General features: G+C 42.8%; 1 protein-coding gene across 2 annotated transcripts in view; it reads left to right on the top strand.

Moving 5' to 3' along the window:
- Window positions 1-15,691, top strand: part of ntrk1 (neurotrophic tyrosine kinase, receptor, type 1) — a 30,645-nt gene extending 14,954 nt beyond the window's left edge. The window contains exons 8-17 of one of the 2 annotated variants that reach the window (XM_023989141.2): window positions 3,895-4,227; window positions 4,426-4,446; window positions 4,686-4,744; window positions 4,872-4,974; window positions 5,892-6,044; window positions 6,207-6,337; window positions 6,453-6,625; window positions 8,948-9,203; window positions 9,439-9,597; window positions 11,789-15,691. In XM_023989141.2, the coding sequence (XP_023844909.1) occupies window positions 3,895-4,227; window positions 4,426-4,446; window positions 4,686-4,744; window positions 4,872-4,974; window positions 5,892-6,044; window positions 6,207-6,337; window positions 6,453-6,625; window positions 8,948-9,203; window positions 9,439-9,597; window positions 11,789-11,974 (1,574 nt within the window). In that variant the 3' untranslated portion in view covers window positions 11,975-15,691. The remainder of the gene's footprint in view (window positions 1-3,894; window positions 4,228-4,425; window positions 4,447-4,685; window positions 4,745-4,871; window positions 4,975-5,891; window positions 6,045-6,206; window positions 6,338-6,452; window positions 6,626-8,947; window positions 9,204-9,438; window positions 9,598-11,788) is intronic. The other variant, XM_023989143.2, reaches the window with a different exon arrangement.
- Window positions 15,692-15,936: the final 245 nt, after the last annotated feature.

Below are 15,936 nucleotides of genomic sequence, written 5' to 3' on the forward strand. Positions count from 1 at the left end.
CAACATCAGAACTGAAAAAAGCGTGTGCGAGCAAGGAGGCCTACAAACCTGTAGGATCTGTCAGGAGGAATGGACCAAAAAATTCACCCAATTTATTGTGGAAGCTTGTGGAACGGCTACCTGAAACATTTCGAAACTGAAAAGCGTGTGCGAGCAAGGAGGAATGGACCAAAATTTCACTCACCATTTATTGTGGAAGCTTGTGGAAGGCTACCCGAAACATGTCAGACAGAACTGAAAAAGCGTGTGCGAGCAAGGAGGCCTACAAACCTGTAGGATCTGTCAGGAGGAATGGACCAAAATTCACCCAATTTATTGTGGGAAGCTTGTGGAAGGCTACCCGAAACATTTCACCCAAGTTAAACAAGTTAAAGGCAATGCTACCAAATACTAATTGAGTATATGTAAACTTCTGACCCACTAGCAATGTGGTGAAAGAAATATAAGCTGAAATAAATAATTCTCTCTACTATTATTCTGACATTTCACATTCTTAGAATACATTGGTGATCCTAACTGACCTAAGACAGATAATCTTTACTAGGATGAAACGTCAGGAATTGTGAAAAACTGAGTTTAAATGTATTTGGCTAAGGTGTATGTAAACCTCCRAGTTCAACTGTATATATATATAGTATCAATCAAAAGTTTGGACACACCTACTCATTCAAGGGTTTTCTTTATTTGTACTATTTTCGACATTGTAGAATAATCGTGAAGACATCAAAACTATGAAATAACACATATGGAATCATGTAGTAACCAAAAAAGTGTTAAACAAATATACAACATATTTGAGATTTGAGATTCTTTAAAGTAGCCACCCTTTGCCTTGATGACAGCTTTGCACACTCTTGGCATTTTCTCAACCAACTTCATGAGGAACGGATTTCAATTAACAGGTGTGCCTTGTTTAAAGTTAATTTGCGGAATTTCTTTCCTTCTAAATGCGTTTGTACCAATCAGTTGTGTTTTAACAAGGTAGAGGTGGTATATAGAAGATAGCCCTATTTGCTAAAAGACCAAGTCCATATTATGGCAAGAACAACTCAAATAAGCAAAGAGAAATGACAGTCCATTGTTACTTTCAGACATGAAGGTCAGTCAATACGGAACATTTCAAGAACTTTGAAAGTTTCTTCAGGTGCAGTCGCAAAACCCATCAAGCGCTATGATGAAACTGGCTCTCATGAGGACCGCCATAGGAAAGGAAGACCCAGAKTTACCTCTGTTGCAGACGATGAGTTCATTAGAGTTACCAACCTCAGAAGTTGCAGCCAAATAAATGCTTCACAGAGTTCAAGTGACAGACACATCTCAACCTCAACTGTTCAGAGGAGACTGCGTGAATCAGGCCATCATGGTCGAAGTGCGGCAAAGGATCTACTACCAAATGACACCAATAAGAAGAAGAGACTTGCATGGGCCAAGAAACACGAGCAATGGACAATAGACTGGTGGATATTTGAGATTTTTGGTTCCAACCGCCGTGTCTTTGTGAGACGCAGAGTAGGTGAACGGATGATCTCCGCATGTGTGGTTCCCACCGTTAATCATGGATGAGGAGGTGTGATGGTGTGGGGGTGCTTTGCTGGTGACACTGTCTGTGATTTACTTGGAATTCAAGGCACACTTAACCAGCATGGCTACCACAGCATTCTGCAGCGATACGCCATCCCATCTGGTTTGCGCTTAGTGGGAATATTATTTGTTTTTCAATAGGACAATGACCCGACTCACCTCCAGGCTGTGTAAGGGCTATTGACCAAGGATAGGGATGGAGTTCTGCATCAGATGACCTGGCCTCCACAATCACCCGACCTCAACCAAATTGAGATGGTTTGGGATGAGTTGGACCGCAGAGTGAAGGAAAAGCAGCCAACAAGTGCTCAGCATATATGGGAATTCCTTCAAGACTGAAAGCCTGAAAGCATTCCAGGTGAAGCTGGTTGAAAGAATGCCAAGAGTGTGCAAAGCTGTCATCAAGGCAAAGGGTGGCTACTTTGAAGAATCTCAAATATAAAATATATTTTGTATATTTCTTTAACACTTTTTTGGTTACTACATGATTCCATGTGTTTTTTCATAGTTTTGTTATCTTCACTATTATTCTACAATGTAGAAAATAGTAAAGAATAAAGAAAGACCCTTGAATGAGTAGGTGTATCCAAACTTTTGACTGGTACTGTATATGTATATATTCTTAGMTAAACAGGTGGGGCTCGAAACAGGTGCCTCACCTGCCCTGAATGACGAGTTGCCACAGCATTGGTAATACATCACTGTAAYGTTACATTGGTGATGCATTATTTTTATAGTTGCATTTTTCTCATTTATCAACCCTACGCGGACAAAGACCTCAAACAGATGACAGAACAAAACAGACATCTGATTATAGAAGAGACATTATACTGTCAGAGACTGTGGTTTTGCCTTAGCCCAGCTTTACTACTGAAAAATATCTGAATTTCTGCAAACTGTGATCCCACAGAAGAGAGTGCGTTGATGCATTAGCAATACATTACAGTAAATATTGGCCAAACAATATCATTTCACCAACTCAGTGACACTCATTGGAAAATAAATCCCAAAAAGAGTTGCAGCCAAATGCATGAGCATCGAGGGACAGTTAATGAATGTCGGTAGGAAAATGGGCTGATAAGCGTGGTAAGATTCGATAAGAGCCCCGGCTAATGGACTTCTCCCTCCTACTCCGGAACACAATATTCATCCGGAGTGATTGGCAGCCTGTAAGTGCGTTAGCGCGGCTAATCTATCAACATCATTCCCCCTGGTGGATGGACACTCATTAACCGCTAGCCTTTAATTACCCTTAATTAGCTCCCCGATCAGTGCGGTGTTTACAGCCAGGGCTCTGCTCTGTTGAGTGGCTGGTCTGACCACTTCCTGGGATTCAAGCGATTGGTGCTGCAGAGGCAGCATCCATTCAGTAATATATATAAAATTAACTTGTTTGGGAAAAGGTTTTTCAAAATGAAAATATAGACTACACCCCAGAAAGCGATTGCAAGAATCAATCAAACAAATCTAATCTACGAAGAAAACGTTTAACGGTTAACTATAATTTATTATTTCATTTCATACAGAGTTCAACAAAGCTCATATTGGGCTCTTTTCTAACTCACTATTAACTAAATTGGGGACATTAAGTCAAACCTGATGGGTTGTGCTAATTGTGCTATTTATTTGCCGTCCATGACTGTCTTTAGCATCTCTTTCCAGAGATAATCTCAAGAGGAAAGAGACAAATGCCTTGGTATCCCTTTAGCACAGCATTTTCTGCAGTAGGGTCATAGGTTAAGAGCAGTGGAATGGTTGGTGGAAATTGTCAGAGTGAGGGGTCTCTCTGCATCAGCATAGTCTTCGATCTAAAGAAGCCATTTCCTGTAGCTTCTTGTCAGCTCCGTGCTTCCAGGTAGCTCTTGTGGTTAGGGGCCCTAACAAAACCTGGATTCATTATTCATACCAGGTCAACAGGTTGACAGTGCAGATGAAAGAACATTGATTCATGGAAACGCATAGGAGRAACCTACAGTATAGGGCACTTGGATGAGGCTGTACCTTCTATTGACCAACCAATAACTTTGTCTGAAACAGGTTGGATGTGGTAAACTGAAAATTCAGCACATAGAGATCATTTATGTGTAGATAACTATGGTTATAGCTTTGTGGATAATTATTTCAGCTAAATGTGATCTCATTCTAATATCATGTTTAATGATTTACACACATTTATTGTCAACGATTTTGAGGGTATTGCTCACTGTACAGTAGGTTGACCAGTGTTCTGAATTCAGAAATAGCCTTTGTTTCACCTTATCGCCTTACTCACTCACACATCCTAACGGACCATATCTCATGTCTTCCATCCAGTTCCATCCAAAATCATATTCCTGCACAACGCCGAGCCACAGCACCACTGGTGTTTCCCCTTTAAGGTGGACGGGAACCCTGAGCCATCCATCCGCTGGCTTTTCAACGGCTTTAACCTGACCGAGGGCCGTTACACCTACACACAGTTCATTCCCGACTCGGACGACGGCTCTGTGAAGCACGGTTGTCTATTTCTCAACAAGCCCACCCACCTGAACAACGGCCTCTACACCATCATCGTGGGGAACAGACTGGGCGTGGACCAAGCCACGGCCACAGGGATGTTCATGGACAACCCCTTTGACCCCTTTGATCCTGAGGGCATCATCCCAGGTGATTGTCTGAAATTAAAGGTCATAGAATAATAATAATAATAATAATAATAATAATAGTAATTTAATAGGATCTCAATGATACTGACCCTCACTATTCACCAACTTGTGTTATGTTAGATACAGTCTCATCTTGAATGTACAGTATGTACTGTATACTTAGTCTAAATTTGTCATCCTCTCCTTTTCTTCATGCCAGTCCTTGAAGAAAGTGATCCAGGTAAACCTTTTGAATGTTATTTTGACAGTGATTATTACCTTGTAGAAACAGACAACTTTCTAAACTGTACCTAACGAGAACAAAAAATACTTACCACGGGTAGTGGAGTGTAAATTACCCAGGAGTTTGAAAAAAAAAATTATACACTGTGTCAGTGTCTTGCATACTTTATATGTGGTTATCAAGGTGATTTGTGAGTAACGATCCATCATTAATGATTCCTTTTCTGCTCCCTCCAGTTCCCACCAACAAATCTAATGAGGATGTCACTGAGAACACGGAGAGCAGAGTGTTTGGGGTGAGACACCATTCAATGGGTCTGAAACATAGTAATAATATAACATACAGTATGGAACGCAAATGTTTTAGCAAATTTCTGTTATGCTATGCTAAGCTATGTTGATGCTAATTATGTTTCTGTGCAGGTGTCGGTGGCAGTGGGTYTGGCTGTGTTTGCTTGCGCCTTCCTCCTCATTATGGTACTGGTCATCAACAAGTGYGGCCAGCAGTCCAAGTTTGGTATTCACCGTAAGTGACACACTCTACTATGCAATGTGTTTCAAATACCACAGTAGTGTCTGTCGGTTGTCATTTTGAACAAGGTATAGTCTCCTATACTCAGAGGGTAAGCAACACGTTACTTGGGATTTCATAGAGGACGGCTATGAAACAACCTGTGATGGGTTAGCTGTTCTCAAAACACCTCAGTTGTTAGAAAGTGAAGGGTTGAGACTGAATTCTGACATTTCCCTGTCTGGATAATTCAATAAGAGACAACCCCAGGAGAATATGACACTTTGCCAACGGTAAAGACTTTGAAAACGCATATCCATTCCAAACTGAAACAACCAAAAGCCAGCGACAATGCCAACTCATTTATTTCATTATCCCTTTGGAATTGCCAATAGTTCCACAGCAAGCATTGTATTCCTTTCTAAAAGTAATTCACATGAGGCCAGGCAAAATAGGGTTTCCGCCAGGCTGTAACTTTGCACACTGTCAGCCCAACAGCTCGGTTAGAGTGCCTTAATTACAGCAGTGAACGGCGTCAGGAGCCCCTAGCAGCAGCGTGGGCCATTAAAGAAGACTGATGGAGACCAGCTACTGTAGGCGTGATAGGTCCTCTCGGACCCCCCCAGAAAGTGCCTAAGTGGGCCTGATTGCCTAAGTGGGCCCCCTTCTGGCCAACTCGTTTCCCCTCGCTTGCTGCCATCCACCATTTTCTATCAGGGGCTCTGGGGGTTCTGTGGTTTTCTTGTTGAGTGGGTTTTATGATTTTTAATACTGTCTGCAGAAAATACAGTAGTTGCTTACTGCTCTGACGTCCACTTTCCAACATTTTCTTTGTTGCTGAACAATGCATCCATAAATTGCTGAAAAATAAATGGATGTATCACATTCAGGTCTCTCTCTCTCTCTCTCTCTCTCTCTCTCTCTCTCTCCAGGTTCATCTGTCTTGGGAACAGAGGATGATCTTGCTGTGTCACTGCGTTTCCTGAACTTTGGGGCCAGCCCTCCTTCCTCTGACGACTCTGGGATGTCCAGCTTTGTGGAGAACCCCCAGTACTTCTGTGGCATTTTCAAAGACAAAGACATGTGTGAGTGGAATCGGAATACAACTAGGGAGTGGATACGTGCTAACTTCATTATGATTGCATTTAATATCTACCATGTTTTTCCCTAGATAAAGTTGGTAATGCAGTGATCTTACAATGTTTCATAAGGCCCAATGTTAAAAGCCTTTCTCTTTGTATGTACAGGTGTGCAGCACATCAAAAGACAGGATGTAGTTCTGAAGTGGGAATTGGGTGAGGGGGCGTTTGGCAAAGTCTACCTGGCAGAGTGTGCCAACCTCAGTCCGGACAGTGACAAAATGCTGGTGGCCATCAAGGTATGCATGAGACTTCCATCCATGGCCACACTTACAGAGGTGCATTACATGAAGTTTAGACCTCCTAAACATGATGATGTCATATCCTCCCGTGACTGTGTTTCTCTGTGGTCAGACTCTGAAGGATGCCAATGAGTCGACCCGGCAGGACTTCCAGAGAGAGGCTGAGCTGCTCACAGTGCTCCAGCACCAGAACATTGTTCGCTTCTATGGAGTGTGTACAGACGGAGAGCCACTGGCGATGGTGTTTGAATACATGAGACATGGAGACCTCAACCGCTTCCTCAGGTATGGAAAAGAAACAGAACCTCCTACTTAAATCCCCACAGGGATAACCTCATGGCCGCCCATGCTAACCTTCCCCTGTTAACTGCTTACTAATTAGCTTCAGCATGGTAACTATTTAGAAGCAGAGGGTTTTGTTCTGACATCTCTGCAACGTTGTGTCCACTGCTCTTCAGCAAAGCCACTTAATTGACCTTGATGAACCACACAAATGCAACTGATTCTATGCCAAGCCACACTTGTAGACACCATCGTCCTCACTGCTCTACCCTGTTGTGTTCCCAAGACAATAATCCACTTGGGGTGGACCAACAATGTGTTGCAGTGGTTAAGGACACTTCGTTTTGGGAGTACCAAATAATTTCTGTGATCTGGGATGACTGAATATGTGATTTTAGATGCATTTCGGATATCATATCATTGAAGATGTCCACGTCAACCGCAGAACTTCTCGTAGCCTGTCTACACTCTGAAGTTCTAAAGGCAAGTCTGGTCCAACATGGATGCAGGAGAGATGTTCACTGAGCACCCAGACAGAGCACCACGTTGATACTGTAGCACCCAGCACAGAGCACCACGTTATACTGTAGCACCAGACAGAGCCACGTTCATTTACTTAGCACTCAGAGAGAGCACCACGTTGATACGTGTAGCACTCAGACAGAGCACCACGTTGATCTGTAGCACTCAGACGAGCACCGTTGATACTTAGCACTCAGACAGAGCACCACGTTGATACTGTAGCACTCAGACAGAAGCACCACGTTGATACTGTACACTCAGACAGAGCACCACGTTGATACTGTAGCACTCAGACAGAGCACCACGTTGATACTGTAGCACTCAGACAGAGCACCACGTTGATACTGTAGCACTCAGACAGACACCACGTTGATACTGTAGCACTCAGACAGAGACCACGTTGATACTGGTAGCACTCAGACAGAAGCACCACTTGATACTGTAGCACTCAGACAGACACCACGTTGATACTGTAGCACTCCGACAAGGCACCACGTTGATACTGTAGCACTCAGAAAGAGCACCACGTTGATACTGTAGCACTCAGACAGAGCACCACGTTGATACTGTTAGCACTCAGACAGAGCACACCGTTGATACTGTAGCACTCAGACAGAGCAACGTTGATACTGGGGTAGCACTCAGACAGAGCACCAAGTTGATACTGTAGCACTCAGACAGAGCACCACGTTGATACTGTGGAGCACTCAGAACAGAGCACCAACGTTGATACTGTAGCACTCAGACAGAGCACACATTTGATTACTCGTAGCACAGTCGAGCACCAGTCTGATACGTAGCACTCAGACAGACACCACGTTGATACTGTAGCACTCAGACAGAGCACCACGTTGATACTGTAGCACTCAGACAGAGCACCACGTTGATACTGTAGCACTCATGCTGCACCTGGGACGTACTCTGAGACACCATTGAAACAGACATCGACAGTGTATGTCTGCCACTGCCAGGTGTCCAGTGGGGCCAGACTGGGAATGGAGACTCAATGCGCACACAGACACAGCACACACTATCCAGATTCATGGATAGATGGAAATCACATTTCCAAGCAGACAGAATGGATGTGTGTCTCTTGGCCTATGAGGCAGCTGCTCGTCTACCCTACCACCTGCCTGTTAAACTAATAGTGATAGAATAGATAACTTCCTGCAAGTGACACATTTCTATTAGGATTGATGGACACATCGGGGAGCTTATTGGGAGTGAGCTACAAGTCAGAGTGGGTGGGGTGGATGCCATATTGAGAGAAACTGTGGAACGTTTGAAGAGTAAGGCTATCATGCATCTCGGAATCAAATTATTCCAAATGAATGCAAGGCGTATAACAAGCCTTATGTTTCCTATTAACCATCTTGTTAAGTTGTTTTGTTATGGCTTGGTCTCTAGCTGACCRCCTCTATTACACTTAAAAGATCTTGTATACATCCAACATGTTCCATCTGCAGATTGCATGCAGTAATCATCCATCTGTATGTTGATGTTGCATCACTAGGTTGGTGCAAAAGTTCATGCGTCGAAGCACCAATCAGAAGCCTAAATTAATCTGGGAGAACTGGGCCCATATCACAAAGCGTCTCAGAGTAGGAGCGCTGATCCAGGATCAGGTCTTCCGGTTCATATATTCATTATGATCTAAAAGGCTATGTGATCCTATATTAACACTACTCTGAGACTCTGTGAATACGGGTCCCGATGGATGTCAGCCAAAGTATGTCACACACCGTTCACCAAAAAGCCTGTAAAACTCGAAAGGTCGTGACCTCTCCTCCCCGTGTCCTCCAGGGCGCACGGTCCAGATGCCCATATCCTGGAGGAGGTGAAGATGCCACCGTTGGGCCAGCTCACTCTTCCCCAGATGCTGCACATCGCCGCCCAGATCGCTTCGGGCATGGTCTACCTGGCCTCCCTTCACTTCGTGCACCGGGACCTGGCCACACGCAACTGCCTGGTGGGAGATATGGGAGAGGGTCTGATGGTCAAGATAGGAGACTTTGGCATGTCCCGGGACATCTACAGCACAGACTACTACAGGGTAAAGGTGGAAGTAGTGAAATACTTTTTTAGGGTGGGGATTTGTCATCTAACACGTCATTGTCACGTAACATTTCACAAAAGAGTATATCCAACTCTATGTACAAAAAAATACATATTGATATTTTCAATGTATAGGCTTATCACATACTGTATGAAGTAGCATGGTACATCTCAGTTGTCATATTAATTATAATTCTATGAATGTACAATTGAATGACCATTGACCTCACTCCTGTCAGGTGGGTGGGCGTACGATGCTTCCTATTCGCTGGATGCCCCCGGAGAGCATCATGTACAGGAAGTTCACCACGGAGAGTGATATCTGGAGCTTTGGAGTGGTCCTCTGGGAGATCTTCACCTATGGGAAACAGCCCTGGTACCAGCTCTCCAACAGTGAGGTAAGGAACTGGGCACTAGGTAGGAAGCAACATGGGGTGGAAGATTGCCTAGTGGTTAGAGAATTGGGCCAGTAACTGAAAGAATGGCGGTTCGAGTCCCTGAGCTGACAAGGTGAAGAATCTGTTGATGTTCCATTGAGCAATGCTCATTTCTCCAGGTGCTGTTCATAATTGCAGACTCTGGCCGTGACCCTACTCTCTGATGGTGTCTCAGGGAGAGTGGGATATGCAAAAACACATTTCCAATTCACATGTGAAATAGGACAAATATAAGCACCTACCTTTTTTTGTGAAAGGGGCATCTTTGTATTGGTGATCAAAACCTTCTAAATTCATAGTAATAATGAAGTAGCTATAACTCTGATATCTAGTTGAGTTGAGTAATGGAACAGTGTCCAGGCAAAGTGTAAATACGGTACCTCATCATCATTCAGCCAGTGGATAGAGGGTGAAGTGTTTGATCATAGAAGGAGACTAGAGCACTAGGATTTCCCRTCTGCTATACAGCCAATCAATGACTTCATAGCAATCATGGCGGGCCCAGTCCAACCCTTTTAGGTTGCACCCCAAGAAGTGGACTCTGTCCTGACCGCAACACACCATTATGGACTAGAACCCTCTTTCCTTTCAAGTGGAGGGTAGATCAATTTTCCCGTCTACTCAATTCTAATCTCATTGGCTCTCATCTTTRCCCAGGGCCAATGACGTTTAACCTTGTTAACCTAATCCTTCCCCGCCAATGATGGACATGTGTAATTATCATGTCGTCTAATTAGGGAAGGCAGGGATAAATCATCCCAAACACTCCATCTAGGTCTGAGATAAGGAGACGGGCGGCCATCTTGGAAAGTCACTATACATTTTTGTTCACTTATGAAGATGCACACAATGTACTGAGAACCTTATGTTTCTTAGAGCTCGGTAAGAGTGTGGTTGTCCTATGGTTATTATGCATACAACCTTTCCACAACTTTCTGGGAATGGTGCAGAATAGTTGCTTTGAAACATTCTCAGCACTTTTAAGAAACTTTACAAAAAAACATTATTTTCTTGGTGTTTCATTACATTACATTTCCTAAAAGTTATAAACTAAAATGACAAAAATGTACAGCTTTGTATAAGTAAAAAAACATGGCATGCTAGCTCCATCCTGGTAGTGCAGTGGACAAATTCCATGGCTGAAGAACAGAAGATCATAGGTTTGAATCTCACTGACGCTGTGCCACAATAAAAAATACATGTGTTTTTACATGATTAATGCCTAAGAAAATTCATTTCCACGAGTCCTATCTGTGCTTGGAGTTTCAAAACAATGATTCTAAGCTAGCAGTGTTATTGAAACTCAGAATGCTATTTAATTACCTTCAAATAACCTATAATTTCCGTTCTGAGAATGTTAATAAAACCTCAGAGGAAAACCTTCAGGGAACTATAGTAAAACGTTTTCAGAACCTAAAAATATCAGGCAAAATTATCACTTAAAATCTAATAACGTTTAAAAAACGTTCTGCTTTACTGGTCAGGAAATGTATGACTTCGTTCCCAGAACCAATGGGAAACCAAAAATGTACGTTCCCAAATCTTCCAAGGACCCAAATGTGCTAGCTGGGCATTATAGTATCATGAGGTTTAGTGCTGACAGGTCTCTTCAGTTCATTGGATTAGGTTAGGGATATTGAACTCTTTAAAAGGGTTAAGTTGCTGGCTCTTTGTGTGATGTGSGGCCAAGGGCAGTCCTTGAATGGGAATAGGCATAGTGCAATTCAGTTCTTGACAGTGATAAATGCACCGAGCCATGCCAAGTGTAAGAATGTGTAAATTTGACAATTTGACAAGAATGTGTCAATTTGACATTTTTCTGATGAATACCATTCCATTGTTTTGAAAGATCACCAGCTTATTAGAGGCAACATCTTTGGTTCTCACAGAACGTTCTCCAGAATTGTGCAGAAGTTGTCGACTCATCTTGACAACTCCACTTATTGTTCTTACCCAAGTGTCTTCGCCTTAAGCTCTCTGGCGTAGCTTGAGCTTGTCTGGTCAAATTAATGAAAAGTGACGATCATGAAAACATTCAAACCCTGAGGTAATAGCCCCAAATAAAGAGGCATTGCAAAAACCTGGAGTTACTGTAGCTAGCAGACCTTTTAATTCTAACCCCCTCCCTCTGCCTCTATTTGCATCCCCACAGGCTATCGAGTGCATTACACAGGGCCGGGAGCTGGAGAGACCACGCACTTGCCCCAAAGAGGTGCACGGCCTGATGCAGGGTTGCTGGCAAAGGGAGCCCCAGCAGAGGCTGGTCATCAAGGACATCCACAGCCGCCTCCTTGCCCTTGTCAAGAGCCCCCCTATCTACCTGGACATCCTGGGGTAGAGGCTTGGAGGTCTGGGGCTGGGGCAGTGTCCAGGCAAGGGGAAGTAGGGGAACTTACGGTCAGGGATGACGGGTATTGGGAAGGGGTGGGAGTTAGGTAAAGGACTGTGCGATGGCAATCATGAACCTAAGCATTGCAGTCATTTACCTCTATGTGTCTTAAACACACCAACACCCCCTCTGATTGCATATTTGCTCAGGTCAGACTTAGCTAGGATCTGGTCTGATAGGGACCATTGTGTTGGGAAGGGAGTAGGGTGAAGTTGCTCCTAGATGCTGATATTGGGTATTTTTGGGCCACTAATGGTTACAGATAGGATTGGGGGAGGGGAAGCTGATCCCAGATCTGTGCCTCAGAGAAACTTTACCCTGAAGCGATGGGAAGACTATGAAGATGGGGGTTACTTCCTACTTCCTGGTCACTGTTTCTTAACCCTAAAGCTGGACATACTGTACGGACACTGGCAACATCCATGCTGCTTCAGCTTTGCCTACTACCCCAGCTCRCCTCGTCTCATGACGACCCAGCCCTAACTCTGTGTGCCGCTGACTGGGAGCGGGAGGAAAAGGATGAGCCAGCGAAGACCTGTCAAGTGTTTACTGTGAGTGTTTTATTGTGTGACTGAATGGGTGTTGTCCTGATGAAGGGTTTTGCATGATTGGAGGAATGCAGACTATACAGTGCCTTTGGGAATGTTTTCAGAMCTCTTGACTTTTTCCACATTTTGTTACGTTACAGCCTTATTCTAAAATTGATTAAATCGTTTTTCCCCTCATCAATCTACACACAATAGCCCATAATGACAAAGCAAAAATAGTTTAACATTTTTTTYCTGCAAATTTATTACAAATAAAAAACTGAAATAAACATTTGCATAAGTATACAGACTCTTTACTCAGTACTTTGTTGAAGCACCTTTGGCAGCAATTACAGCATTGAGTCTTCTTTAGTGTGATGCTACAAGCATGGCACACCTGTATTTGGGGAGTTTCTCCCATTCTTCTTTGCAGATCCTCTCAAGCTTTGTCAGGTTGGATGGGGAGCATTGCTGCACGGCTATTTTCAGGTCTCTCCAGAGATGTTCGATTGGGTTCAAGTCCGGGCTCACAAGGACATTCAGAGACTTGTTCCGAAGCCACTTCTGCGTTGTCCTGTTGGAAGRTGAACCTTCGCTCCAGTCTGAGGTCCTGAGCGCTCTGGAGCAGGTTTTCATCAAGGATCCCATTGTACTTTGCTCCGTTCATCTTTGCCTCGATCCTGACTAGTCTCCCAGTCCCTGCCACTGAAAAACAACCTCACAGCAGGATGCTGCCACCATAGGGATGGTGCCAKGTTTCCTCCATATGTGACGCTTGGCATTCAGGCCAAAGAGTTCAATCTTGGTTTCATCTGACCAGATAATCTTGTTTGTCATTTTCTGAGAGTCCTTTAGGTGCCTTTTGCAAACTCCAAGGGGGCTGTCATGTGCCTTTTRCTGAGGAGTGGCTTCCTACTGTCCACTCTACCATAAAGGCCTGATTGGTGGAGTGCTGCAGAGATGGTTGTCCTTTTGGAAGTTTCTCCCATCTCCACAGAGGAACTCTTGAGCTCTGTCAGAGTGACCATTGGGTTCTTGGTCACCTCCCTGACCAAGGCCCTCTCCCTCGATTGCTCAGTTTGGCCGGGCGGCCAGCTCTAGGAAGAGTCTTGGTGGTTCCAAACTTCTTCCATTTAAGAATGATGGAGGCCACTGTGTTTTTAGGGACCTCCAATGCTGTAGAAATGTTTTGGTACCCTTCCCCAGATCTGTGCCTCAACAAAATCCTGTCTCTGAGTTCAACGGACAATTCCTTCAACTTCATGGCTTGGTTTTTGCTCTGACATGCATTGTCAACTGTGGGACCTTATATAGACAGGTGTGTGCCTTTCCAAATTATGTCCAATCAATTGAATTTACCACAGGTGGACTCCAATCAAGTTGTAGAAACATCTCAAGAATGTTCAATGGAAACCGGATGCACCTGAGCTCAATTTCGAGTCTCATAGCAAAGGACCTGAATACTTATGTAAAAACAGGCATTTCTGTTTTTATATTTTAATACATTTGCTAAAATGTAAAAAAGAAAAAGACAAGTGCTTTGTCATTGTGGGGTATTGTGTGTAGACTGCTGAGGATTTTTATTTATTTAATCCATTTTAGAATAAGGCTATAATGTAACAAAATGTGGAAAACATCAAGGGGTCTGAATACTTTCTGGGATTTACTGTTGCCTGAGAACATGGAAAGTTGAATTACTTTAGTGAAGTTTAAGGGGCTCAGTGATTTTCAAGCCCAAGCATACTTTTCATAGGTGAAATTTCAAACATCTACAATTTTGATAATAACAGCTTTACCATTATGTTCAAGATGTATTGGAACAGTGAGACGCCATCTTTCCATTTTCAAGCTGTGTGATATAATCAGCAGGAGTGAAAATATAGAGAAACCTATTGTGCCAAGTCAATTGCACTAATCAGAAAGCTTTCTATTGTTAGGCAGTTATATCAGATCCTTCATTTTTCATATGCATAGTCCAGACCATAGTAAAGAAACTGCATACAAAGTTTGTGTTCTTCATGGCTATCACTTGCATTGTATTGGGATATCAATTATCAATTAGCATTTTGGAATATGAACTAACAGTAAATGGTCATTAAGGGAGATGCTCCTTATCAATATAATCTTATTTGATAACCCAATTTGTTTATAACCCAAAACCCAACCATCATCTGGATTGAAAATGTCTGAATACAGTAATATGTGTGGTGTGTGTGTGTGTGCGTGCGTGTGTGTGCGCGCAATGGTAAGTTTGACCGGACGTCGTCTACTGTTGATATTGTTCACTACAGTTGGTTATAGCAAAAGGAATACAGTACAATGTTTTGCATTTCTCCGCCTACTCATTCTAATCCGAATGTACAATATTATATTTACAAATATTATAGTAGAGTTGTATAGTTATTCTTTTGACTTATACATTATTTATCTAATGTATTACTCTGTTTAAAATGTCTTACTGTATATGCAATCCTTTTCTGTCAGAGGACAAAACAAAGACGACTAATTGTAAAATAGGAATATTTTTGAAAAAACAGCAGGGGAACTTCTATTAAAGGCCAGGAAGGTGTTTTTCCTGACATACTATTCTTAAATGTTTTGCATTTAAATACTGTAGAATGATTTCTCTGTTCAAGGCCAGTGAGTATACTCCAAAGAAAAACATGTGTATGCAGTGCAAGACTATAGCTCATAGGTTCAGGTACAGTTACATAGCTTTCATAGGAAATAGCCATGTTAACATGCCTTATAGTGACCCCAAAGCATTTAACATCAGCCTTTAACATCAAAGCAAGCTGCTGAAATCCAGTAAGGGACAAGATGGTTGAGAGAGATACAGTGAAATGGTTTCACATGTAACAGATGGATAACAATGATCGAAACTTCAGGAGGAGAGTGACAGATGGAATTGAAATAGAGACCGTGACACARCAAGGTCTACTTTCCCTTTTAACCTTTCACCTTGAAAATAAAAGCAGACATTTTACAAGACTAGTAAAACAATTTGGACGCCTTTGAATGTAAATATGTACATATACTTAATTGATGTAAAAAAAAAAAATTGTAATGTTCAAATATTGTTACCCCGACACTTTGTATATCATCTGCCCATGAATAAAACAACCATTTGGTTCAAGGAGCTCAGTTTCCAATTGTCTACCATCTTACAGTACATGTTTTTATAATATTTCGGAGGATGAACAAATACAGACTAATTGTACCTAAACGTTTTAGCCTGCAAAAGCACCTTTCATACACAGCAGTACTTTCTCACTGGAAGTCTCACCAGACACATCAGTTACTGGAAGAATAAAGTTTTATATGACCTTAGGTTACCCCCCCAAACAAACAAGCACACTTTGGATATATTACAGCAGCCTCTCT

Source organism: Salvelinus sp. IW2-2015, linkage group LG6.1 (genome assembly GCF_002910315.2).
Source record: "Salvelinus sp. IW2-2015 linkage group LG6.1, ASM291031v2, whole genome shotgun sequence".
NCBI lineage: Eukaryota > Metazoa > Chordata > Actinopteri > Salmoniformes > Salmonidae > Salvelinus > Salvelinus sp. IW2-2015.